Here is a 26,359-nt window from a genome sequence, read left to right on the forward strand (position 1 = left end):
CCGACACGGGGCTCGAACTCACATACCGCGAGATCGTGACCTGAGCCGAAGTCAGACGCTTAACCGACTGAGCCACCCAGGCGCCCCATAGAGGACTAGAGTTTAGATAGAGCTGGACACAGGCACCTGACCCCCATGCTCTTTTCTTAGGGCATGAGGTAAGGGTGCTGCCAGCCCTGCCCTATGCTAGAGCGACCGCCCCCCTCTTTCTGCAGAGGACTGGGGGGACCAGAGGTGCCTGACAGCCTTGCCTTACATCTGCAAACGCAGCAACAGCACTGGAGAACCACAGCCCCCAGACCTGCCGCCCACGGCTCTGGGGGGCTGCCCCTCTGGCTGGAAGCAGTTCCTCAATAAGGTAGGAGATGGGGAGGGGGGCCCCCCAAGGGAGTCAGGGGAGAAGATGTGAACATGGCAAGGCCGACTTTCAGGAGTCCTGGCCCTTCGGCAACATCAAATTCGTGGCCCCTTGCCTATGCCCACCAACGTCTCTCCTGCTTAGCCCTGGTGCCGGGGTTAGACTCCCTGGAAAACAACTTCTTTTGGTAGCACCTTCTAATCCACCAGGTAGAGTGTCCACATAGTGCGGTGAGTTTTCGAGATTAGTGGTTGCCAAACATTTCGATAATGTTTGATAATTTTGATAATTCCTGTTAGGAAACAAAATACTGAACGTTCAAAGAATATGTATGTACATTGTATATATGTGTGTGAATATGTATATATTTACTTCTGTACTAATGTGATTAATGTTATATGTATTAAAATATGCACAAGAACAAAAGAATATAAAGCATGAGCTAAAGATTGAAAGAGAATACAGGTATTTTTTTGAAAAAGTATTAAAAAAAAATTTTTTTAATGTTTATTTATTTTTGAGAGAGAGAGAGAGACAGAACATGAGTGGGGGAAGGGCAGAGAGGGAGAATTTGAAGCAGCCTCCAGGCTCTGAGCTGTCAGCACAGAGCCCGATGAGGGGCGGGGGGTGGGGGTTGAACTCACAAACTGTGAGATCATGACCTGAGCTGAAGTTGGATGCCCAACTGACTGAGCCACCCAGGGGCCCCTTGAAAAAGTATTTTTAAGTTAAGTTTAAAAATGTTTTCTATATTAGTGGTATGAGAAAAGGCCTCAGAAATGATCAATGATAATAATTTTTTGTATTTAAGTAATTTGGATAAGAGAAGGTAATTGCATTATTTCATTATTTAAAAAAATATCTTGGTCTGACACTTTGTGATTCGGGGCTTCACAGGTCTTCAAATTATTTTGGATTTAATGGTTATTGTAGATGAAAAGGTTGCCTCACAAAGACAAATACATCAGAATGAAAAAGTTCATTCATTGTTGGTTGGACTTTTTTCATTTTCCAGTCTTTCTACCAGTTAAACAAAGGTTTTTGTTTAAAAATCAGCTAGGAAGTTTCCGCATTCTAAACTAATCTGCCTCATAAACTAATCAGAAGACCTGATTAAGATGGTTTAAGAACAAGCCTTTGGAAGATTTTTTTTGAAACGCCATTTAGGAAATTCTTTTCCCAAGGGTTCTGAGTGTGCAGATAGGAAAGTTTGGGGCGGTAACATGAATCAGAAGGGATATGTTTCCAAACAGGGCTTCAAAATGTTCCTTCAAGAGTGTGAATTTCTTCCCCAAAGTGGTTACTTCTGCACTAGTGGGTTGATTTGTAGATCTGATTAGACCTTCATTGTTTTCACCTCGTGGTGAAAACACTGCTGAGAGGAGCAGCAGTTTTTTGTTTGTGCTGGCATCATGAGTATGAGCTTCAGTCCCTGCTTGCTTTGCCGAGGTTGTAAAACCACTTAGCCGGATTGTGAGGATTAGATTAGTTAACCCCAGATCATATAATCCGTAAATCTTTGTCCTGTAGTGGAGTGCAGCCAGCCCTTGGTGTCATGGAGCTCTTACTGTCTTCAGAATATTCAAGAGAATATTATACCTTTTCTAGAAACAAACACGTGTATTATTAAAACTTCGGAAAACACAGAAAGAAAAAATAAAATTCACTCACTCATCCTCTCCAGAAATAACCACTATTAATATTATTACTCCGCTTCTTGCCTTTTTCCACATAATTGAGATTGTACTACATAACACGATCAAACTACGTAACACGATTTTCTTTCTCAGGGCTGTATTTTGAGCATTTTTCTCATGTCATTACCTTTTTCAAAAACTTACTCTTGTGGCTTCTCCTACCTGATATAAAACAATATATCATATGTAGGTAATTGGTCTTTCTTTAAAAAAAATTTTTTTTTATGTTTATTTATTTTTGAGAAAGAGAGCATGTGAGCGGGAGAGGGGCAGAGAGAGAGGGAGACACAGAATCCGAAGCAGGCTCCAGGCTCCGAGCTGTCAGCACAGAGCCCGACACGGGGCTTGAACTCACGAACTGCGAGATCATGACCTGAGCCGGAGTCGGACACTTAACTGAGCCACCCAGGCGCCTCTAACTGGTCTCTCTGTCTTAATGCATCAGCATTATTGTGAAGATACCAGTTACTCCCCTGTCAGAAGCCTTTGAATTATGAGAGGCTGTTTGCCCCTTCGCTACCTGGCCCCAGATACCTTGCTCTGCTAGTTTTTTGCCCTCTTTGCAGCCCCATAGCATTTGGATGTAAGGATCTACCTCTCCCATTGGCCTTAAGCTCCTGGAGGGCAGGGTCACTGGCTCCTGACATATCACTAAATATACTTGCACATGATAGGAGGTCCCATAGTGTTTGTTGAGCTGGGCTGAATACTTCCTCTCTTTAACTGCTGATACTTGCTGATACGGGTGTGACCTTGCTGCTTCTCATCTTGTGACTAATTTTGCTAGTTATTTAGAGGAGGCCTCCGTGTCTCTGAACTGCTTCTGTGAAACCAAATGCATGGGCTTCATGATAAACCTCCCCCAAACTTTTGCGTTATTTCTGGGCTTATAGTTTTCTACCCCAAATCTGACGTTTGCATCAGTAAGCTCATGCTAGAGCTGGTCATAAGAGTAATAGTAAGAGCTTTTACTTGTTAAGCTCCTGCTCCTGTGTTGTGCACTGTTCTCTTTAACCTTTAAAATGACCCCAAAAGACAGATTTTTTTTATTCCCATTTTACAGAAGGGTTAAGTTAGATCTGGAATCTGAGCTGCACGTCCCCCGGCCCTCTGTGACTCCAAAGCTTCCTTCCTTTCTTTCTCCTCCATCCTACCAAGGAAGAAATCACTGGAAGTCATTCATTTTTAAATAGTCTTCACTTGAAAGATTTCCCACACAGGTTTCCTTCGACCTTACAGAAGTAGTGAAGGTGGGAACAGAGAAACAAAATTACAGAGTTACAGGCTGCTGCCTAATAAAGATCATTCGAAAGTAAAGCTAAAGTTGGGGGCGCCTGGATGGCTCAGTCAGTTGAGAGTCCGACTTCAGCCCTGGTCGTGATCTTGTGCTTTATGGGTTCAAGCCCCGTGTTGGGCTCTGTGCTGATAGCTCGTAGCCTGGAGCCTGCTTCAGATCCTGTGTCTCCCTTTCTCTCTGCCTCTCCCCTGCTTGTGCTCTGTCTCCCCAAAATAAATAAACATTAAAAAAAAAGATAAGGATATCATACAGATGAACTTTTAAGTTCATGGGGTAAAATAACGGATTTCAGGCAACACTCAAAAACGTGTTTAGCTGAAATTGAGACAGACCTTGTCTCCATGCGTGGTCCAGGCTCTGCTGTCATAGGTAATAGAGACTTTGGTGACCCAAAGAAATCCTGCCACTGACAAACTCTCCTGAGTGTAGGGACGTGTGTGTGAATGTGGGGTGCTGGGCTGAGAGGGCGCCAGAGCCTTGTTCAAGGAGCCCCAGATGTCCTGCTTCTGATTTATTGTTCTCACAGCCCTCAAAGCCTCCCAGGGCCTGCCACTGAGGGCTGCACAGCAGAGTTTCTGGGTTTGTGGGACAGGATGGTGGGGCAGGACATCATGTCTCCCCCTCCGCCCCAGTGTTTCCGAATCCAGGGCCAGGACCCTCAGGACCGGGTGAAGTGGTCAGAGGCACAGTTCTCCTGTGAACAGCAAGAGGCCCAACTGGTCACCATTGCCAACCCCTTAGAGCAAGGTAGGGCCAGCCCATGGGAGGGCCCCAGTATCCTCTGACGTGATCCCGCCCCCCCCCCCCCCCCCCAGGATGGCTAGAGCCGAGTGAGCGAGGGGCTGTCCTGTCACTCATAATTCTCTCTTCTGGGGAACTGTAGCCTTCATCACAGCCAGCCTGCCCAATGTGACCTTTGACCTTTGGATTGGCCTCCATGCCTCTCAGAGGGACTTCCAGTGGGTGGAGCAGGAGCCTCTGCTGTATACCAACTGGGCACCTGGGGAGCCCTCTGGCCCCAGCCCTGCTCCCAGTGGCAACATACCGGTGAGGAAGCCCCTCCCTCTGCACCCCCACGCCAACCTGCCGCACTTGCCTTCACTCCCGGGGTCCCCCTGTCTTCCAGCCTCTTTGCTCAGAGTGCAGCCTTTCCAGGGCAGTGGCACAGGGGAAAGCTGCCGGGGCTCCCCTGAGCAGTTCCTTTCCCCCAGACCAGCTGTGCGGTGGTCCTGCACAGCCCCTCAGCTCACTTCACTGGCCGCTGGGATGATCGGAGCTGCACGGAGGAGACGCATGGCTTCATCTGCCAGAAGAGCACGGGTACGTGTCCCCAGCGAACTCAGAAACGTCAGCACTGGGGCCACATGCTGTGGGCCATGCCAGGAGGAATGAAACATAGTCTCATAGACCCAGGACCCCCCCGAGGTCACCCCCAGAGTCTAGTATCTGCTTGGGAAGCAGATGGGCAGAAAGGCCAGGCGCCAGTCAGAGGGAAAGGCAGTGAGTGCTGAGGGTCTCAGGAGGAAGGTTTGGGAGGATGGAGGGCTGACAGGGGGCAGCTAGACACTGCGCGTGCCTGTTGTCAGGAACCCGAAGTTCCGCATCTGAGGCACCTGCAGCCCCGTGCATGTTCTACATGGGTTCCTGGGGTAGGACTAGGTTGCCCCTCCGTTTATCAGCAAGAATGTGTTCTTAGGAACAGTGCCTAACATTTCCTGTTAGTCTGTGCCAGGCACCGTGCCCGGCAGAGACCTGGTCTCTGCCCCGTGGCTGGTGCTCTCTCAGCTTCGTGCCTGGAAGTGGGGTGAGGGAGGCAGAGCCTGGCCTGAGCTCTGCCCCCTTCCCTGTAGACCCTTCCCTGAGCCCATCCCCAGCAGCGTCGCCCCCTGCCCCGGGCACTGTGCTCTCCTACCTCAACGGCACCTTCCGGCTGCTGCAGAAGCCTCTGCGCTGGCATGACGCCCTCCTGCTGTGTGAGAGCCGCAACACCAGCCTGGCCCGCGTGCCTGACCCCTATACCCAGGCCTTCCTCACTCAGGCCTCCCGAGGGCTGCGCACCCCGCTCTGGATCGGGCTGGCCAGTGAGGAGGTGGGCCCCCAACACTTGTCCTGACGCCGGGGCTGGGGACCGCTCCCCTGATTTCCCTCCCTGTCTCCTCCCGACTCCTTGCCTTACCTTACCCACCTCCCCCTACCCCCCCATCCCCTCCCCCCACTGGCCCCCTTCTTCCCACCCTGATGGCCCCCTCGTGCCCAGGGCTCCCGGAGGTACTCCTGGGTCTCGGAGGAGCCGCTGAGCTATGTGAGCTGGCAGGACGGGGAGCCCCAGCAGCCAGGGGGCTGCGCCTACGTGGACGTAGACGGGGCCTGGCGCACCACCAGCTGCGACACCAAGCTGCAGGGTGCTGTCTGTGGTGGGAACAGTGGTGAGTGCCCAGCCGCTGGGGCCGAGGGGTGGGCAAGGCGCCGGTTATCCCGGGGAGGACTCTGGGACACTTCTTCAACCCTGCATCCCCGCAGGGCCCCCTCCTCCCCGAAGAATAAGCTACCACGGCAGCTGTCCCCAAGGGCTGGCCGACTCCGCCTGGATTCCCTTCCGGGAGCACTGCTACTCCTTCCACATGGAGCTGCTGCTGGGCCACAAGGAGGCGCTGCAGCGCTGCCAGAGAGGTGGGCCGGGGCAGGCGAGTGCCCACGTGTGGGCATTTCAGGTGGTGACCCCCGGCGTGGACACTTACAGACTCCACGGATGCAGTCCCCCTGCTACGCTCCACCTGTAGGCCGCACTCACACATAAGTGCCCCGTCGTGTTCCGATTTACAGGGACCACATGTGACATTACACGCATGTAACACCTGCCACGCACACGCAGACGCCCAGACTCCACACCATCCTCTACCCAGGCTTCCAGAGAAGAGGGCTGGGGCCTCTGGGAAGGGGGAGGGGGGTCTCCGCCACCCCCTGGGGAGACCTGTCTGCCCTGACATGGGCCTCCCTTGTGTCCAGCGGGTGGGGCAGTCCTGTCCATTCTGGATGAGATGGAGAATGTGTTCGTCTGGGAGCACCTGCAGAGCTCTGAGGGCCAGAGTCGGGGTGCCTGGCTGGGCATGAACTTCAACCCCAAAGGTGGGTACCCTGTGTGTGGCATCGGGAGGGTGAAGCCTCAGGGTACAGGGGGGAAGCCCTCCTCCAGGGCTTGGTGGGGGTGAGGGCTTGCAGGAGAGGGGAATTGGTTCTAGAACAGGCCTGCTCTCTTGCACCCGCTCCTGCTCCACCTTGTGTCCTCTCCCCCACACCCCTCAGTGTCTTGTTTCCCATAGGAGGCACCCTGGTCTGGCATGACAACACAGCTGTGAACTACTCCAACTGGGGGCCCCCCGGCCTGGGCCCCAGCATGCTGAGCCACAACAGCTGCTACTGGATCCAGAGCAGCAGCGGGCTGTGGCGCCCGGGCGCCTGCACCAACATCACCATGGGCGTCGTCTGCAAGCTCCCTCGAGGTGAGTGCGCTGGCAGATGCTGCGCTCAGCCCCCTGCTGCCCCCACTCGGCCGGCCGGTGCTGGGCCTGGGCCAGGGGCCTGCTTCTCATTCTGCCGGAGACAGGGCGGGAACCGACAGGCCCCGGGGCCGCCAGGACCCTCCCCCGGGATAAATTGGTCTGTAGGAGGGACTGGCCCTTCCTACAAATTTCCAAACTAGACAGCAAACCCATCATTTTGTAGCGGTTAAGGGCAGGGACAAGGTTCAAGCCCCGGGCAAACCACTTTACCAACTCTGTGACCTTGGGCAAGTTACTTGAAGCCTGTGGCCTCAGGGTCTTCCTATGTAAAATGAGGATAATAACAGTACCTACGAAATTAAACGAGTTCATGAGCTCATAACGTGGCTGGCACTCGGGAAGTGCTGTCTCCGTGTCTGCTTATTATTTCTGTTAACTACTTCGGTTATTGACTGGTCCCTCCCTCTCCCCTGCAGCTGAGGAAAGCAGCTTCTCTCCATCGGGTGAGTCTGCAGCTGGGCCCAGACCAGCCCTCTCCCCGCTTTTCCCCCCGCATGCAGGGCAGCAGGTGGGCAGGTGGGCAGCCGACGGGCAGCCTGTCCCCTGAGTGTCCGGCTTGCCGCAGCAGCGCTCCCGGAAAACCCGGCGGCCCTGGTGGTGGTGCTGATGGCGGTGCTGCTGCTCCTGGCCCTGCTGACTGCGGCCTTGATCCTCTACCGGCGGCGACAGAGCGCGGAGCGTGGGACCTTTGAGGGCGCCCGTTACAGCCGCAGCGCCTCTGGCCCCGGCGAGGCCACTGAGAAGAACATTCTGGTGTCTGACATGGAAATGAATGAGCAGCAGGAGTAGAGCCAAGGGCGTGGGCAGGGTGGGGACAGGAGGAGTGGGGAGGCTGGGCCCTGGGTCAGCGGGGCCCCCCCACCAGCTACCAGCCCAGGTGGCCTATGGAGGGGTGCCTTTGGGATCACTGTCGGGAGCTGGGGCTGAGCAGGGCCTGGCTGGTGGGGTCCCTCCCTCCCATGAGGGCTGGGCTGAGACCTGGCTGAGTGCAGAGTGGTGTTTCCCTTTTGGGGGGCCTAAGATCTTGTCACCTAGGCCTGTGCCCCCATGGTGACCGGAAGCAGGACGGGAGCCTCTTTCTGCCCCTTTCTCCCCAGGCCCCACTGCCCAGGCCTGCTGACCCACGCCCCAGGACCCCCTTCTCATTGCAGAACCTGAGGGTCCTCCCCTGAGCCCTCAGCCAGCCTCTGTCGCTTCTCTCCTTCCTGGCAGCCTAGGCTCCCAACCCCTCTCCCCCATCCCCTCTCCCTGCTTCTCATGCAGCCCTTCCTTCTGAGCCAGAGCCCCAGGGTTTGGGGAGCCCTGTTGCTCATGGTGGGTGTCAGCGGAGGGAGCCAAGCATCTGTCACTCCTGTGCCTGCTGGAGTGGCCCATGGGGCATGGCAGGAGGGGCCTAGGTTGGGCCTGAGAACCAGGGCACCACTGGGGTGTCACCTGGGCTGGAGACAGGACTGGGAGAGACGCCCTGACCTTCTGGGGGTGACCGGGCTGAGGTGTCATCTCCTGCCGGTTAGGGGAGGGCTCTGTCCCTAAAAAGTCCCCTGTGGGGACCAAAGTAAGTTCCCTAACGTTTCCAGCTCCTGGCTCTGGTTGGGAGAGAGGAGGGGGTTGCTAGAGCCCCGGGGACCTCAGAAGCAGGAGACCGCCCTCTAGTGGGGCCCAGAGGAACAGTGCCCAAGCTCCTGGGGGGCCCAGTCCCAGGGCGCTGACTCAGTGCCTTCCGGAACCCCGGCGGGGGCTGGGGCGGGCGGCCAGTCCCTGTGCCACGGCGCGGGGCAGTGTGAACACAGACTCAAAGACGTCCTTTTTTGTAGTTCTTAATTTTTTTAATGTGCCATTATTGTGAAAAAAAGAAAAGAGAAAGAAGCAAACAAATAAAACACCTTTAAGAGGCTTGAGAGAGAAGGGTTCGTGCTTTGTTCTGTCGTCAAAACTTCCTCGTGTTGCCTCAGAGATAAATGTCGTGTTTGGAGTTCGTGTTGTGTGCTCCTTCTGCAGTCCACCATTTTGTTACTATGCCTTGGCCCCATGGAGACCCCTGCACCCTTGTCTCTTCTTCTGGACCCTTGCCTTTCTGGGCCTGCTCCCCACGTTCCCTATTCCTGGGGACGTGTGTGTAAGTAAGTGACGGCTCAGGAGCCACCTGACGGCTATGTGAGCTTCGGCAACTTAGCTCACTTTTCAATGTGTGTAAGATAGGAGGACAGGATGAGCTTCCTGGGGCTGCTTTAAGGATATTGGAGGATCAAATGAGATCATCTGTGCAAAGCAGTTAGCAGCCCAGCACCTCCGAGCTCAGCCAGTAAGGGCCTCATAAATGCCAGCTGTTACTGTTATTTCTGGGCGGGGGCCCCCAGGGCAGCCTTGGAGGTGCTCAGGCCAGCCCTGGGCTGGGGGTTCCACGTCACCATCTTTCAAGGCAGCCACATACCTGTCTCTGAGCTTCGAGAAAGTGCACATTTGTTCTTGGGGAGTTTGGGCTCTGAAACCCCCCAGAGGCGGGGTCGGTGGCTTGCAAGACCTTTCTCCCACCAGCATTCACTCCGGATATTTGAGCTGCAGACAGCAGTGAACAAAGAGAAGGCTCTGCTAGTCAACGATGCCAGGTACGTGCTAGGTGCTGTGGGGAAGACTGAACTAGGCCATGGGAAGGGGGTGTTAGTTTGGACTGGCTGGTGGGGTAGAGTCTTATCAGAGGAAGTGAGATGAACCTGAAGGAGGTGAGGGAGTGAGCAATGGAGACACCTAGGTAGGTCCAGGCCGGGGGGTGGGGGGGGGCGGTGCGGGCTGGGCCCTGCTGTGTGTTGGTCCCTGGTGCTTCAGAGGACCAGCAAGGAGGCCAGGCTGGCTGGAGGGTTGGGAAGGGGAGCATGGGGGAGTCCAAGGCCTTGAAGGCAGTGGTAGAGAGTATGGACATTGTTTGAGGTGTAATAGGAAGTCGGTGGGAATGGCTAATCCGATTGTCCTTTGAAGATGGTGGTGTGGACCTGTACCTCGGTGTGGCCAGGTTCTGGGCACCGGCACATATTACGTGCATGTTTTACCTTGTTTGTGATTTTTGAAAACAAGTTTCTGTTTTTTGAGTAAGTTGTAACACCACGTGGTTCAGCGTCTAAACCTAAACAGTATGAAAAGATACACATTGAGAAGTCCAAAGCTTTTGGCCTGGACAGTAGGGTAAATGGGATGCCATTTTTTGAGCCGCCCCCCCGCGCCCCCCCCCCCCCCCCCCCACCGAGGTTGGGCTTGTGAGCTGCTTCTCTGAACCCGTGACTGAGGCCAAGCCCGAGGCCATCGTCCAGCTCTCGCCTCCCTGCAGTGGCTCTCCTCTGACGGGCAGCAGCAGGACCCGTGGAGGGAGCTGGTCACTTTGGGGAGGGAGCCCCAATCCCACAGGGGAGGGGTCCTTAATGATTAATCCACTTCCCCCTGAAGCGATTTGCTCCCCAAATTAGGGAGCGGCTCCCTTTGTGCGCTAAGGGCCCTGCCATTATCTGCAGCTCAAAAGACTGCTTGACCAGCCTGCAGGGAGCCACCTGGGGGCAGAAGCTCCCTGGGCCTCTGCTGACCCCTTGCCCTGGGAGGGAAGAAAAGCTGAGGGGTAAAGGCAGGGTCACGGGATTCCTGGGGGTGGGAGGAGCAGCCAAGGAACCCAGGACGCAAATGTCTAGTGCTGCCTGGGGGTAGCGATGGTGAGTGTCCAGAGGTTTAAATTATTCCAGAAATACCTATCCTGGCCCCTCTATCCTTCCCTCAGGTGGCTGTTGTTCTCACCAGAGCCCTGTTCCCCGGCTAAACACTGGACTTCACAGACACCTGGGGTCTCCCTGTAGACTTTGTTCTTTATGCTTGGGGGCTCCTGCTGGCCCAGAGGAAGGTAAGGGGAGGCTCTGGCAGCTCTCTGTCAGGGCAGGAAGAAGGCTCTGGGCCGGGAGCAGCCATTTCCCTCGGGCTTCTCAACAGTGCTGGTTCTGATGGAGTCCGCCGAACCTCCTGTCTTTCTGTTCATTTCAATTCCATAAACATTAAGGACGCCTCTGCATTCCCTCTCTGCCGGCGGCAGGATCTCATCCCGGTGGGCCTGGCCGAGGGCACTGTGTGCCAGGCACCAAGGCCAACCTCCACCTGCAGGGCTAACCTGGCTCAGCTCTGGCCTCCTGGATGTTCGGTGACAGCTCACTGAATCCATGAATGAACGGGAGAGTGGGGCCGCCCTCCAGAGAACAGTGTCAGGCCTTTTCTCACAACCTCTCCTTGTCGAGGCAGAGATGGCCTCCTCCCAGGTGTCCTGGCAGAGCTGGGCTGGCCCAGTGGGCAGCACTATGAGGCCGCAGGGGTGAGGAGCCAGCCAGCCACACCACATGGCTTTCCTGGAACGGGCTGTCTGAGCCCTGCCAAGCTGCCTGGAGCACTGGGGCTCTGGTGTGTGACAGGCACAAGGTAAAGAATTGCATCTTGAGGGCAGACCGGAGAAAGAAGGGCAGGAGGGGGAAAGGAGAGGAAAAAGGGAGGGGCCTCAAGGGGGGACAATGAGGTCCAAGTGCCCAGACGTTCAGGCCTTTATCATAGGGCTCAGGGCTGCCAAGAGGCCCCAGGAAAAGGCTGACCTCAGTCTTGACTGCCACCAGAGTCGCACAACCCGAGGTGTGATTTCAATCCTTCCTTGTCCGGAAAAGCAGGCGGGCAGCCAGCCCTGGAGGGAGGAGAGGAGCTAAGCAGTAAGCAGGCATCCGCCCCCCTCCCCTTGAAATGGATTCGTCGCTGGCACTCAATGCAAAAAATTGACTATCTTCTGATAGCAGATGGTGGAAGTTTAGTTTTAGCCGTTTCCAGGGAATCCTGCTCGGCTAAGGCTTTCTGGTCCACTGGGCGGTTTTCTCCTTTCCTCCCCGGCACCTCTAAGTTCTGTGGTCCTTTGGAGTATCCAGCGACACGGTCCCTGGTCATTGCAGCTCCCTGCTGGTTGATGAAGAGATGCCCTTCTTTTGCCCTTGTGTGTGTCTCTTTGGGACTTGGGAAACTTTTGGACAGTGTCTTTCCCCATACGGGGGCTGCAGGGGACTCAGGACACTGCCTCAGACAGGCCATTCCTCCATGATCGTGGTAAAAATCAAAATATTCATTGAGTATTTACTATGTGCAGCCCTGTTCTGTTTGCCATGAACTAACTGATTTTATCCTTTCAAGACACCACGAACAGGTGAGGAATGGAGGCACAAGAGGGGAGGACTTGCCATGTCACCTCTTCCCCACCCCACCCCCCACTGCTCTATAGGAATTGTGGCAGAGTCAGCCATGGGAACAGAGAGCCCCTGGGATCTTGAAGCCAGTCTCTGAGACCCAAGAGTTTTGTCTCAACCTATCATTTCTGCTTAGAGTTTCAGAAGCCTATTTTGAGCTTAAGGGTGGAGAAGGACGGCTTTCTTTTTGCCCTTCCAAGGCAGTGGAGGAGGGAGACGTGGGTAGCCTGGGCTGGGGTAGGGCTGAGGGTTACAATGTACGATGTGCGGAATTGCAGGGAATACACAGAAATGAGGTGGGCACTCGGTTGATATGTTAGACATTTACAAGGTTAAGGATATTTAAAAACTCATATTCGCCTCCTCAGTGGGAGTTGACTCATCCAGCGTGCTGTTGTGACAGGGTGCACTCCCCTCTTTCCTACTGCCTGTTCTTCTGGGTCCTACTCTCATTGTGCCAGCCTGGGTTGTGACTGTGGAAGCTCCCTGCTGCCTATGTGTGGACTCTCAGCTCCCTGTCTTGGCCCCACGGTCCCCTAGCTCCCCTGCCCAATGAGCCCTTTCTAGCCAGTGGCTCCCACCATACCCTATGTTTGTATGTGCTCCCCACCTGCCCCTCCCTCCACCACCTCTCTGCTTACCTGAGCTCCACCATCCTTCAAGGCCCTTTTCTCCTCCACAAGCCTTCCCTGAACCTTTGGCCCTCCTGGAGCTGGTTAAGGATATTACCCCCTCTCTTAGGCAGTCTGGGAGCCTGGCCTTGGCCAACAGACTTCATCCTGTAAACTTCGGTGCATCACACAAGGTTAGGTTTGTGATGGTTAATTTTATGGGTCAATTCGACTGGGCTAAGGATACCCAGATAGCTGGAAAAGCGTTACTTCTGAGTGTGTCTGTGTTTCTGGAAAAGAGTAGCATTTGAATGGGTCGACCGAGTAAAGAATATCTCCTTCTCCAGGGTGGGTGGTCATCACCCTATCTGTTGAGGGCCTGAAAACAACAAAAAGGCAGAGGAAGGGTGAATGTTCTCTCTGCTTCAGCTAGAACATTCGTCTTCTCCTGCCCTCAAAAATAAGCCTTTCTGGGTCTTAGGCGTTCAGTTTTTGGTGATTGTTTTTCTTTTTCTTTTTCTTTTTCTTTTTCTTTCTTTTCTTTCTTTCTTTCTTTCTTTCTTTCTTTCTTTCTTTCTTTCTTTCTTTCTGATTCTTATTTTTAAGTAATCTTTACATCCAACGTGGGGCTTGAACCCACAACCCTAAGATCAAGAGTCACACACTCCACCGACTGAGCCAGCCAGGCACCCCTGGCCTTCAGGTTTGAACTAGAACTACCTCACAGACTTCACTGGAACTTCAGTTTGCACGTGGTAGATGGCAGGATTTCTCAGCCTCCGTCATTGCATGAGCCAATCCTTCATAATGAATCTCTTTCCATATATTTATAAATTATACCTTATTGGTTCTGTTTCCATGGAGAGCCCTACTACAAGTTTCCTCTCAAGTAATGTGGGGTTAGTAATATCTGCCTCACAAGCTTATTGTGAGTCCCCAGGCCCAGCTTATAGAAAGTGCTCTATGGGTGGCATCTATATAACCTTGATTTGACTTTTTCTGTATATATCCTATTGCCCCAGAAAGGCTATGTTCCTAGGGGGCGGGCATCATTTGTTTTCTGTGTGTCCTTACAACCTGGCACATGGTTGATGGTTGATAAATGTTTGAGGGTCATGGTGAAGGCAAAGGTTTTGCTTTGTTTTTTTTAATCCATATTCCATCTACTGTGTCTCAACCTCTAATAGATTTTGACAATATTTACTCAGTTAGAAAGGGGCAATGTAGCCCTTTTCACCAGGGTCTTTTTTTTTTTCTTTTATTTAACAGAGATTTTATTTTTATTTTTATTTATTTTTTTTATTTATATATGAAATTTATTGTCAAATTGGTTTCCATACAACACCCAGTGCTCATCCCAAAAGGTGCCCTCCTCAATACCCATCACCCACCCTCTCCTCCCTCCCACCCCCCATCAACCCCTAGTTTGTTCTCAGTTCTCAACAGTCTCTTATGCTTTGGCTCTCTCCCACTCTAACCTCTTTTTTTTTTTTTTTTCCTTCCCCTCCCCCATGGGTTCCTGTTAAGTTTCTCAGGATCCACATAAGAGTGAAACCATATGGTATCTGTCTTTCTCTGTATGGCTTATTTCACTTAGCATCACACTCTCCAGTTCCATCCACGTTGCTACAAAAGGCCATATTTCATTTTTTCTCATTGCCACGTAGTATTCCATTGTGTATATAAACCACAATTTCTTTATCCATTCATCAGTTGATGGACATTTCGGCTCTTTCCATAATTTGGCTATTGTTGAGAGTGCTGCTATGAACATTGGGGTACAAGTGCCCCTATGCATCAGTACTCCTGTGTCCCTTGGATAAATTCCTAGCAGTGCTATTGCTGGGTCATAGGGTAGGTCTATTTTTAATTTTCTGAGGAACCTCCACACTGCTTTCCAGAGCGGCTGCACCAATTTGCATTCCCACCAACAGTGCAAGAGGGTTCCCATTTCTCCACATCCTCTCCAGCATCTATAGTCTTCTGATTTGTTCATTTTGGCCACTCTGACTGGCGTGAGGTGATACCTGAGTGTGGTTTTGATTTGTATTTCTCACCAGGGTCTTTTAATAAATGAGACTTGATCCTTGAGGTACCTCAGGCCATGAGAAGCCCCATCAGTGGAGCCCTGGGCCACAGCAATGTTGAATTAATGGTGCAGGTAGATATTAGTTCTGCTGTGTCTTTCCCACCGAGACCTCAGAGGAGGCACTCTGAGGCACCCGAGGAGGGTAAATCCTTGAAATAGTTTTCAAAAAGTCAGTGTTGGCTGATGTAAACCTGTGACAATCTCAGGGTAGCGGCCTCAAACATTGTCCCATCTTATAGTGGATTGGGCCTGTCAATGTTTATACGGCCACCTCAGATTCCATCAAGCTCTCTATAAAACTTATTTTTTATTTTAGAGAGAAAGAGAGCACAATTCGGGGAGAGGGGCAGAGGTGAGGAGGAGAGAGAGAGAGAATCTTTTTTTTTTTAATTTTTTTAACATGTATTTATTTTTGAGAGACAGAGCATGAGAGGGAGACCCAGAATCCGAAGCAGGCTCCAGCCTCGAGCTGTCAGCACAGAGCTTTACACGGGGCTCAAACTCACAAACTGGGAGATCATGACCTGAGCCGAAGTCGGACACTTAACCGACTGAGCCACCCAGGCACCTGAGAGAAAGAGAGAGAGAGTGAGAGAGAGAGAGAGAGAGAGAGAGAGAGAGAGAGAGAGAATCTTAAGCAGGCTCCTCGCTCAGTACAGAGCCTGACTCAGAGCTCCATCCCATGACCCTAGAATCATGACCTGAGCCAAAGTCAAATGTCAGACACTCAACTGACTGAGCCACCCAGGCGCCCTAAAACTTATTTTTTTTTTTAAAAATATGTATTGTTCCTTCTTAGACATTTCTCAGTATTGGCTCCTGGACCAATTCTTTAGTCTTGAGTCAACCTTTGAGTGCAGTTGAAAAATAAAGGCCCATTTTCTCATAGAATGATTAGGGCTTGGGGCTGCATTTGTGAATGGAAGAATTTGAGGTTTTAGGAGTTTTATTTACATCAGAGAGATATTTTCAACTGGAATGGCTCTTGTAGATTCTATTAACATTCAAAGGCGTCTCTGTGCTTTGCTCTCAGCTCTTGGAGCTAGGCTGCCTGGCCACACCCACCAGCTTGCAGTAATAGAGTCACTTTAACTGGATCGTGTCAGGGATGGACAAGATTTTGAGGGAATTCAGTCAGAACTCAGATTTCCTAAAACCCTGCCGACACCGTCACTCATCTCAGGTGACCCCGTCTTTGTGGCAAAATCTGCAATGGCTGCTCCTGGTCTTGGAAGGTAGGAGGGAGACATACCTCTTTCTTCTCATTTTCCCTTTCTCTCTCCCTCTTCTCTCTCATTCTCTGTCTTTTCCTCCATTTTTAGAGAAAATTTATTGAGGCGTATTTTACAGTTATACCACAGAGTTCATCCATTGTGAGCACCCAGTTCGATGAGCGTTAGTAAATTTGTCCAGCTGTGGAAGCATCACCCAGGACCCAGCTTTAGAGCAGCCTCCTCACCCAGATCCTCTTGAGCCCGTGTGTAGACAGTCTCTCCTTCTGGTCCCAATCCTGCCACTCCCGGTCTATCTCTATAGTTTTGCCTTTTCTAGAAATTGTGTGTAAATAGAATCATACAGTGTTGTCTTTTATGCCTGGCTTCCTTCACTTAGCATCATGCTTTTACATGTATTAGAACTTCATTCCTGCCATCTTTTATTATTTTTTTGACTTTTGTCCCTCTCTCATACACACACAAACCTTCTCTGAGCTTTTAATTTTTTTTAATATTTATATTTGAGAGAGAGAGAGAAAGAGAGTGCGTGAGGAGGGGAGGGACAGAGAGAGAGGGAGACACAGAATCTGAAGCAGGCTCCAGGCTCTGGTCTATCAGCACAGAGCCTGATGTGGGGCTCGAACTCATGAACCGCAAGATCATGACCTGAGCTGAAGTCAGATGCTAAATTGACTGAGCCACCCAGGCACCCCTGACCTTTTTTTTTTTTTTTTCTTAACCTCACATGTTGGCCTAGTCTTTGGGCCCTACAGTGTCAATAGGAGAGTTGTATGGAGTCCACACACCAAGCCCGACCTAAGTAGGTACTACAGGGGCTGCTGGCCATTCCAGCCTGTCAGAGTCCACAGGGTCCACGACATGTCACCGTGATGGTGGGGAGCAAGGAGAGGTGGAGGTGGGGAGAGGGGTGAGATATGCTTCCCTGTCCCCCAAGTTTGAGGCCCTGAGCCTTTGTGCAAAGAGACCAAAACAAAAAACAAAACACACACACACACACACACACACACACACACACACACGGAAGCTGGGTGAATTAAGTCCGTTTACTGAGGATGTGGCTCGATTCCACTCAGCATGGAGTAAGGCCTGACCAGGTACCCTCAGCAGAGGGCCCCCCAGGCTGCTGGGCTGGCAGGGCCGCTGGGTCACCTGGGCTTCTGGCTGAGCCAGCAGCAGGGCCACCTGCAGGGTCCCAACAAGCCCCGGGCTGCTTGGCTTGCGCTGTCTGGGACCGCACTGGGGCTGCGCCGGTCGCTGCTGCCGTCCGTATTGCTCGGGCCAGACCCCGAGAAGAGAGGGGCACAAGGGGAAAACGGTAATGTAAACACTTTGGTTTCCGTTTCAGTAAAGAGGAGGAGGAGGAGGAAAGGAGGCATACGGGGATGTAGAAGAAGCGACTGTGGGGCGATGTCCTTGGAGAGCTCCAGGGCCAGCTCCCTTGCTAGACAACGTGGCCGTTGCTTTCGTTTCCATCCCCCAGCTCGGAATCTGGAAAGTAAGAAGGCATCTCAGGCTGTGGAGCCATAGTGGACAGCGAGCTCTGTCAACCAGGGTGTGGCTGGGCTTCCCCTCCTGCCCCCACCCCAGCACCTGCGTGCGCACACACACACACACACACACACACACACACACACACTCGCCGCAGTGCCGGCAACAGCGCAGATAAGGGCCCGCTGTCCGGGGAATCCTCGAATGCCCCTCGGGGCTTCCAGCCAGGCCAGGGCAGAGGGGACTGTAAGCCCCTCCACAAAAGCACCTTAGTCCACATCCTCGCCTGACCTGGTGTGGCAGATGTTTGCAGGGTGAATCCCCAGAGGAGCCTTGCTGCCTCTCAGGGCGATGCCTCCACATAAACCTTTACTTGCTGGGTGGGGGAATGGGGAGAGGGTTGAGCTAGGTCTTTAAGAAATCTTTCAGAGATCAAATGGCTGGAGGTAGAGGGTCCTGCGATGGGAAGACAGGGAGCAAAGAGGCAGTGGGGTGGCAGTGGGGGCCCCGGGGAAGAGGGGGAGTATGGGGGAGTTGTCTTTATTCTTGGGGGAACTCTTGTTCTCAGAATACTTTTCCCATTGGCATCAGGAGTGCTCCCTGACTTATCTGGAAACCACTGAAGAAGGGCAGGGAGCAGGATTAATTGACATCCTGGACCCTCTCTGCCTCTGCCTGTGCTACAAGGAAGCTCCAGCCCCACGAGCTGCCCCTGTGCCCTGGCCTATCCTGTTCTTTCCCCCAAAGCTAGTTGCCTAGACTTGTGTCTATGGGGGTGAGGTGGTCTGGCCCAGCCTTTGGCCTGAAGACCCTCAAGGCTGCACCTGTCCACACCTGTACAGCTGGCTACAGGAGGCATTGTTCCCCTCCCAGGCCTTGGACTTGGCTGTGGTGACAGTCATTTGTGTCAGTCATTTGTGAAGTGCCTGTTGGGGGGGGCTGGGTCACAGAGCCATATGGCAAGTGGTGGAACTTGGGCACACCCACCCAGGAACTCTCCGAAGCTGCTTTTGCCTCAGTGCTGCCGGTGGCATTTGTGTGCTCCAGATCCAGGGGAGGGGGGAACCCAGTGAGAAGCCTGGCATGGGCACCACGGAGCCTCAAAGAGGTTGGCGTCTCCTTGTGCCACCTGATGGGCCCCAATGTTTCGTCTTTTTCCTCCCTTTTTACCTGAACTGAGCTAGGGCAGCTGTGACTCAGCTCTGGCAACCCAACTTAAAAAAGTGCTGCCGACCAGGTGAGCCATGCCAGGCTTCTGGGGAGCAAAGGAGAGTGTGGCCGGAGGAGGACCGGAGGCATGTGCGTCTATCTGCCTCTGGCTGCCCCGCTTGTCTGGGTCTTGATTGTGGCCCCGGCCGGAAGCTAGGCAAGCGCGGCACCTGACCAGCGTGCCAAGATAGCCCCTCTGTGCAGGGCCCTCCTCCACCCGGGCTGTATCCCCAGTGTCTGGGATGGTGCAGGGAGAGAAGGCCTAGACCCGCGTTTCCAGGGGAGCATAGGCTGCCCCGCGTTGGGGCAGATCCTACAGCTAGTCCCAGCTTCCTGAAGAGGGGAGGGCAAGTGACGATCAGCGGGACCATCTGCCTCTGAGCGACACAGGGGGGCAGCAGCGCAGCGCCAGGCACTTGCAGGGAGGGCTCCCGCAGGTCTCGGCGGAGACTCTTTTTTTTTTTTTTTTAAGCAGAGCCCCAGGGATGCTCTTCCCCTGCTCTCCAGAGAGGGCAGGCTCCCCTGCGGCCCGGGCGAGGAGGCCCCCAGACCCCCGGGGAAAGGCTGCGTCCCCGGGACCGCAGGGCGACAGCGACCCGCGCTGGGCAGTAGGGGTCGCCCCCGCCCAGCCCAGCCCAGCCATCGCGCGCGGGCCGCGGGTTTCCCGGGACCGGTTAGAGCCTCCGGGGCGGGGGCGCTGGGAGGGGCGCCTCCGCCGCCCTGCCCGGAGCCGCGGCCCCCCCCCCCCCCGCCCCTCCCCGGCCGGAGCGCGGGCCCAGGCGCCCGAGGTCTGCTCCCGGCCGCGCCCTTTCGGAGCAGGGGCTTTCGCCGAAGGCTGCCCCTGGGACCTGCGAGCGAGGCGCAGAGGCGCTTTCCCCGAGACACAAAGGTCTTTTCTAGATCTCCACGCTCCCTTCCCGGCTGCCGCAGGGGGAGCAGCGGCTCCGGGTGGGCCCAGGCGGCAGGGCCGGGAGGCGGGGCCCCGAGCGGCCCCGGGACCTGGCGAGGGCGCCAGGGGACGCGGGGGGGGGGGGGGGGGGACACCGTGGCGCGCTCTGGGCTCCTTTTGTGAACGGAGGGAAGCGTCTCCTCCCCGCGTCCCTGAGAACGGTCAGCCCGGGTTCTCAGCGCTGCGTGCCCCGAATAATAAATTGGGTTCTCTGGGGGTCGGAATCCGGGCCCCACCCTGTGGGGCTTTGAGCTGGTCGGGGTTCCCCAAAGCATCGCCGCGATCGGCTGCGTCGGGATCCCCGGGGGTCCACCCCACCGTCTGAATCCGAACCCCTGGGAGGGGCCCAGGAACCTGCCCTTTTGGTAAATCGCCCAGGTGATTCCGATGGCGAGGCCAGTGTGGGAATCGTCGTTCTAAACCTTCCACCTGCCTTAGGGCGGGCGATTGTAAAATTTCTCCCCTGAACTTCTGGAGATGGGATTGTCACACCCGCCTCAGTCCACGGTAACGTTCATTCTCCCTGCTGATGGAGGAATCCTTCCTGAGTCTGGCTGTAAACCCTCCTGCTTTAATTAAGCACATTTTCTTCCGTGTGGTGGGGTTTTTTTTTTCCTTTTCTTTTTTTTAATGGGATAACGAACCTGTTGGAAGACAGCTGTGCTGCCTCCTTTGTGGGACCTTTCTCGGGGGACCTGCTTTCCTCGTTCAGCCTCCGTATCCGGCTGAGCCGCCTGACTGGACCGCGTGGTGAGAGAATCCAGGACAGCCACTAGCCCGTGAATGAACGTGGTCCCTTCCCGTGATGGCTAAACAGCTCCCTTCCAGGGTTTAGAAGATAACCCAGGAGGCTCCCCAAGTACCGGATGCTGGAAAATCCCAGCAAAGGCGAAGGGAAAAAAGCCTGCAGCCAGCCCTCCGGAGCCCGCCTGACCATACCATCTTCCCTTTGGCTGGCCCTTGTCCTTGATTTCAGGATGAGTTAAAATTCTTATCTGCTGTGCCTCCAGCCTACTCGGACTCGCTTTCCTGACTGCTGCAGCTAGACTTTCCCAGGCTTGGTGGGGTTATTTTTGCCTCTGGGTGGTGGTCATTACTTCCTTCCACAGTATGAGGTTCAACACAGCCACGGGGGAAAAAGAGTAAGTTAGCAAAAACACCCTCAAGATGGCAGGACTGACCCCCAAACCTACTTTCATTTTCTTCCGGTCTGGGTTGTGGGTAATTTCTTGACAACTATGAGAAAGAAGACAATGAAAAATGAATTTTTTTTTTTCTCCAAAGCAATTGTGAACAGATGTATAATTCCCCGGTCTCAGGAATGTCCTAGGACTCCCTTACATCACCTTAAAGGGGCAGAGGTGCCAAGGGCAGTGTTGATATTCACCCGCAGGGCTTAGCCTCTCCTAAAGACGCCAGCGGCCACGACCCAGGTCACCTTTGCTGGTTCAGGGCTTCTAAATTTGGCCATGTGTGCGCAGACTTGCTTCCTTTCAGCAATTGATCTGAGTAGCAGAATCCCATTCTGGATGGCCCGAATCATCCACAAGCCAGTGGGGGTGAAAGCCGTGCTAATTGGCCACTTGCCTCACCACTGGCTTTTAAACAATCGGTTGTATTCTCTGCCCGGCAGGAAGCAGCAGGCCCATCAAGGCTCTGGGCTCCCTCTTTGTTCTGACTTTATGGCATTTTATGCCACAATGAGAAACACTGTGTACTCCGTGGGAGCCCATTGTGCCAGGCTGCAAGGATGTGGCTCCTGTGCGGAAGGGCTGGTGGTCTTCCCCCCAGCAGAAGAGGGGCTTTGTGACAGGCTGGAGGACAAAACGAGGGGTGCCAGACGCTGTTCCTAGGGCAACTGCTGGCCATTGTGGAGGCAGCGTTGGCCCCTGGGTCCCTGTCACCCGCAGACTAGGGGGAGGGCAGGAGAAGGATGGACTCTGTCCTAAGTAGCAGTCCTGGGGACGGGGTAAATTATACGCCAGGACTGAGCTATCCGCAGCTCCCATGCCCTCCTGCTGAGCCGGCCACATCCCGGCCTAGACTCAGAGCCAGGTGACCGCATCTATATTAACCAGGCCTCATTCCTCAAGGAAATGCCTTCTGGGTGAGCGGGGAAGTTTCCCCAAATGAGGGCCAAGCCTGGGCCTCAAATATTTTGGGTCGACTTGGTCCTTTGAGGCAAGAGTTTTGGGTTTTCTACGAACAGTGTGAATGGGAGGACCTGGAGAAAGTCCCTGTGGCCTCACACGTGAATGGGCCAGTGGGGTTTCAGAGCTCCTTCAAGACCCTGCCCGCCTCCCAGGCCAGCCGCTGCGTTCCCTGCCCCTCCTCCCAGTTTCACACAGGTGGAAGTTGCCCTACAGGTGAAATGTTAATACAGCACACCCGGGGCAGGAAACCAGGGCGGTGCGGGTGCTCACTCCAGGAGGACGCAGGCACTGTCATGATCCCTGAAAGGCCCGGGGTCCCTTCTGCTCTTTGCCTTTTAGCTCATGGACCGAGATTCTTTCTATGGTTTGACGTAGTCCATGGAGGTCGGCACTTTGGGGCATCGGGGAGCTGCCTTGGGCAAGCAGGGAGAGGGATTCAGGGTACAGGTACATTTCATCGAGGAAGTGGAGAGCATGATACTGACAAAACCTATGGCTAGGAGAGAGCCCAGGACAGGGGACTTTGTGGGTACTGGCCCTGAATAATGGAGTACCCCACATGGGCACTGAGAGGGAGGGAGGTGAGGGAAGGCGAGTCCATTTAGCTTCCCCACAGAGGACAGCCCTGTGTCCCCATCAGCTTAACAGGCAGCTGGTGGGGTCCTGCGTTCTCTGGAGATGCTTCCACCGTGAGCATTTGGAGAAAAGGCCAGTTTCCTGCTGGGCCCTTGCAGAGAGTAACAGTCAGTGTTTCCTTCAGCCTGGACCTCACTCTGTGCCCTTTCCGTCTCCAGTGCCCCCACCTGGGCCCCCTTAACCCATCCCACTGCAGCAGCAGCTGCCCGCCCTCCACGTAGCTGCTGCAGTTTTCGCTCAAAAATGCAAATCTCCCGGCCTGCCAGCCTGGAACTAGAAACCCTCCCAGAGCTGCACACAAACCCACCAGCCCCTGCTCCCTGCCTCCGCCTCCACACTCACTTCCTGCCAGCTCCAGCCGCGCTCCTCTCCTCGACTCTCTCATACAAGTCTTTCTCATTTCTCTGAGCCTCTGCCTTTCCTTCTGCATGGAATGCCCTTTCCCTCACCACCATCCCTTGTCCAGCTGCTAAACTCCCCAAGATTTGGTTGGGACATCACCTCCTGAGCTGATCATGTTGGGGGGGCAAGCATGGAAGCAGCTTTGGCATGAGGCTTCTCAAGCAGTGGGAAGGCCCATGGCAGAGGGTACAACCCAACTGGATTAAAAGCAAGTCCTCTTGGAACGTTAGTTTGTGTCTCTGAAGACCCTGCCTGGACAGTTGGTCCTGGAGAAGGAGTGGTAGGAAGGGGTGAGAAGGGTGGTTCCTCCCGGGACCTAACTGCTCTGGGCGCTTCCGCATCTGGCTCCTTCTTCCATCGTAAAGCACATTTCTTGATACTCTTGGTTACATGCTTATCTCTCTTCAGACTCGGAGCCCCTTATAGGCAAGGAGTTTGTATTCCCAGAATTTAGTTTAGAACCTGGCACGTAGTAGGCATACAGAAATTCTTTGAATAGACAAATATATACCTTGAACTTGAGAGGGTTCCTTTACCTAGAATACTGTTCACGCTCCACAAATTTGTGCTACTACTTTCTCCAAAACATAACTCAAAACTCACTTCCTAGAGAATAGGCTTTGGTTTATTAGTTCATTGATTTGAGCATCAAAGGTTACTGAGCACCTACTATGCGGCAGGCATTTTCTAGGCACTGGAGGTTTGTGGGTCACAAAGAGAGATAAAAATTCCACGACCGAGCTGCCAGTGACCGCCACCCTCCCCCCACCCCCGCCCCCCAGGAGACCATGTCCTCATTTGCAGTCATTTAGCATTTTGGTAATCACTCAATGGCCCTGGAGTCCACAGTGCCTGGGACATGATCATCAAATATGATTGGTTCACTGTATGCCCAGATCATCAGACAGGTGTAGAAGGCCCGGCTTTGCCTTCAAGTAACACAACCTCATGAGGGAGACAAATGGTTTGTTTATGGGATCACTGGAAACCCCAGAAGTCCCAGCCAGGGAAGATCTGGTTAATTCACAGCCTCTAGAAATTCACTGGATCCACTGGTTCTCTTGACCAAGTGCTACTTTCCAGTTATTTCCAGTCTTTACAAATATGTGAGTCTCATCTTCCAGCTTGGTCAGAATGGGACAACATGGCGTCATGTCAGGTGTCCACTTCCCCCGATTCCCATCTCGGCACCCGAAACAAGCCAGGGCATGGATGAGAGAGTGAGTGAATGATCATCGCCATGGGCAAGCATTCATCACTGGGTGTCTTAATGAGACACCACCAAGGAGTCAGACATGAATGGGTTCTCCAGTTCTGATAGGTAAAGGACAGAAGGGTTTTTTCCCCAACATAGGGCCTTTTTTCTTTCTTTTTTTTGCTACATGTTACACTCAGATTCTTAGTATATTCTACAAGAAGATCCCGAGACTCAAATCCAGGAGAGTGTGAATTTGACAAAAGTCATTTGTTTTTGTCCTTCCATTTGGGTCCCTCTTAACTGGCTATTTGTACTGGTTATTGTGTGGTGGTTTTAGTGCGTGAGATCTATTTCAGGGTTTCCCAAATTAAATGTAAGCCTAAGAGTGTTGCCCTGTCCATTCTGCTTCCTTCTTCCTTCCCAGCAATCTGGGTTCCCAGATTGCTCCTGGTGTCACTTACTCCTTCTCTAAGATAGTTTTACCAGAAAGTTCTGCAGACTCAATGCTTTAAGGCCTTGGTTTTCACCCATGGGGTTGTACTGTACGTTGTCCTCTCGTGTTTGTCCTGCAGTCCTGGAGGCTAGCATTGCTTACATTAGCCTGTTGAGGTTTTAGCCATCTGTAACCTATATCAAACACTGGGTGCTTTGAAGTTCAATGTGCAATAAAAAGTTCATTAAAAAAGATGTGGAATCATGAAAATAAGGTTACAGAAATGTTAACAAAGGATCGTTTCCTGCTTCCTGTATTTTTTTTTTAAATGTATTTCTCTGAGGAATTTATGTCACCATTAAAACTACGGAAGAGTTAAAGGAAGGACAGGCCTGGGTCAAAAAGAGGGTGAGATTCCTGAGGAGATATCTTGGCCAAGACCCAGCCTGTTTTCTTAATTGAGAGCTTGAGGTCTAAGGGGAGAATTTATGCCAGAAAAAAAAAGGAGGGACAAATCTAGAATTCTTATGACTGATGGTTTGAACCCAGCATCACTAATAGGGATGGCTCAGAAGCCTGCTGTCATTGCAAGGTCTGGGCTATGTCAGGGACCCTCAGAATCACTGGGTTCCAGCCTCCAGGCAGGTGCCTCTTACCCACTTGAGGAAGAAGAGGAGAGAGACATGAAGAGAGACAGAAAGTGGGGGACAGAGAAGAGAAAGTCAAGAGAAAGAGAGATGCATAGGGAAAGGGTGGCAGAGTGTCACCAAAACTGCCTTGTGACACGACTGGTGGCTTGCCCGTCGCCCACACTGCCTTGCTTGCCAGTCACGACCTCCTGATAGGAGCAGAGGTCAAGTTTCAGGCCCCGAGGGGCATTGAACGCTAAAAGCAGACCAGTCCCTGGCATGACTTTAAGGTAAGTGAGGTACCCGTGTCTGGCTACGGAGTACGCTTTCCTGGCCTGGCCACAGACAGGCATTTGGCCAAGAGGGAAGTCCCTTGGGGCTCTGCGTTCTGACTGGACAGTGACCAAATGTACATTTTGCTGGACTTTGCTAAGTCCAGGCTCCAATTAGTAGCGGGGCCAGGCTTCTCCCCCCAAACTGCGTGGCCTCATAGAGGGCTCCTGGTTCTCCTGTTAAACGAAGGGCAGCCCCAGATGACTATTCCCGGTGAACACATTGTCCCCTCTCTAATGACAAATGGGACACTGTCGGCACCTTTATTTCCTGGCCTCACACATGCAGAGACACTGGAATAACACACTCTGGGAGCCGAGGCAAAAGAAACAGTTCTCCTTGGGGGAAGGCCCCTGTTTTTTATGGACCCTCTGAGCTTGGGCCATGGGCACGCCTCACAGCCTTGCTGGCCTCTACTTGGGGGAGCAAATATCTCCAGAGACTCACTTGCTTATATGACCAAGAGTGACCATTTAATTGCTATTTATGTTCAATAGGAAGCAATCATGTGATTATCCCTTACTTTTCAGCCAGAAGGCCCACTGTGCATACACTTAGCAGCCACTACGTCTTAGTCCTAATGATGGCAGTGCCATATCCTACCAAGTGACCGTGAAGGCCTCAACAGATTGCACATGTATTAACCAGCGCTGCAAGGTTTGGGGGACTGCTGCCGACGGCCCGGGTCGGAGCCACACTCACCCTCTCTCTGATGACTCGGTTGTAGTTGCGTCTCATGAGTTCTGCAAACCTCTGCTCATAGAGGTGAAGCAGGAGCGCCAGGTACAAGCCTGAGTTCATCAGCTCATTTTGTGCCTAAATATGGAAAAGAGACTCCTAAG

At 53.2% G+C, this 26,359-nt stretch overlaps 2 protein-coding genes across 11 annotated transcripts in view; one reads left to right on the forward strand and one right to left on the reverse strand.

Moving 5' to 3' along the window:
- The window catches only part of MRC2 (mannose receptor C-type 2), a 52,408-nt gene extending 43,602 nt beyond the window's left edge, over positions 1-8,806 (forward strand). Inside the window, exons 20-30 of one of the 3 annotated variants that reach the window (XM_086687653.1) lie at positions 216-358; positions 3,985-4,099; positions 4,236-4,399; positions 4,564-4,672; positions 5,203-5,441; positions 5,610-5,778; positions 5,873-6,022; positions 6,359-6,478; positions 6,673-6,852; positions 7,329-7,355; positions 7,478-8,806. In XM_086687653.1, the coding sequence (XP_086543779.1) occupies positions 216-358; positions 3,985-4,099; positions 4,236-4,399; positions 4,564-4,672; positions 5,203-5,441; positions 5,610-5,778; positions 5,873-6,022; positions 6,359-6,478; positions 6,673-6,852; positions 7,329-7,355; positions 7,478-7,701 (1,640 nt within the window). In that variant the 3' untranslated portion in view covers positions 7,702-8,806. Of the gene's footprint in view, positions 1-215; positions 359-3,984; positions 4,100-4,235; positions 4,400-4,563; positions 4,673-5,202; positions 5,442-5,609; positions 5,779-5,872; positions 6,023-6,175; positions 6,302-6,358; positions 6,479-6,672; positions 6,853-7,328; positions 7,356-7,477 lie in introns of those variants that run through there. The other 2 variants (XM_086687654.1, XM_086687655.1) reach the window with 2 other exon arrangements.
- An 8,470-nt stretch (positions 8,807-17,276) lies between these two features.
- The window catches only part of MARCHF10 (membrane associated ring-CH-type finger 10), an 82,835-nt gene continuing 73,752 nt past the window's right edge, over positions 17,277-26,359 (reverse strand). For 2 of the 8 annotated variants that reach the window (XM_086687662.1, XM_086687661.1), the window contains exons 9-11: positions 26,220-26,333; positions 20,927-20,969; positions 17,277-17,575 (exon numbers count right to left, since the gene is read on the reverse strand). In XM_086687662.1, coding sequence (XP_086543788.1) covers positions 17,529-17,575; positions 20,927-20,969; positions 26,220-26,333 — 204 coding nt within the window. In that variant the 3' untranslated portion in view covers positions 17,277-17,528. Of the gene's footprint in view, positions 17,576-20,926; positions 20,970-26,219; positions 26,334-26,359 lie in introns of those variants that run through there. The other 6 variants (XM_086687664.1, XM_086687660.1, XM_086687665.1 and 3 more) reach the window with 6 other exon arrangements.

Source organism: Puma concolor, chromosome E1, assembly GCF_028749965.1.
Source record: "Puma concolor isolate L17-30 chromosome E1, mPumCon1.1.hap2, whole genome shotgun sequence".
NCBI lineage: Eukaryota > Metazoa > Chordata > Mammalia > Carnivora > Felidae > Puma > Puma concolor.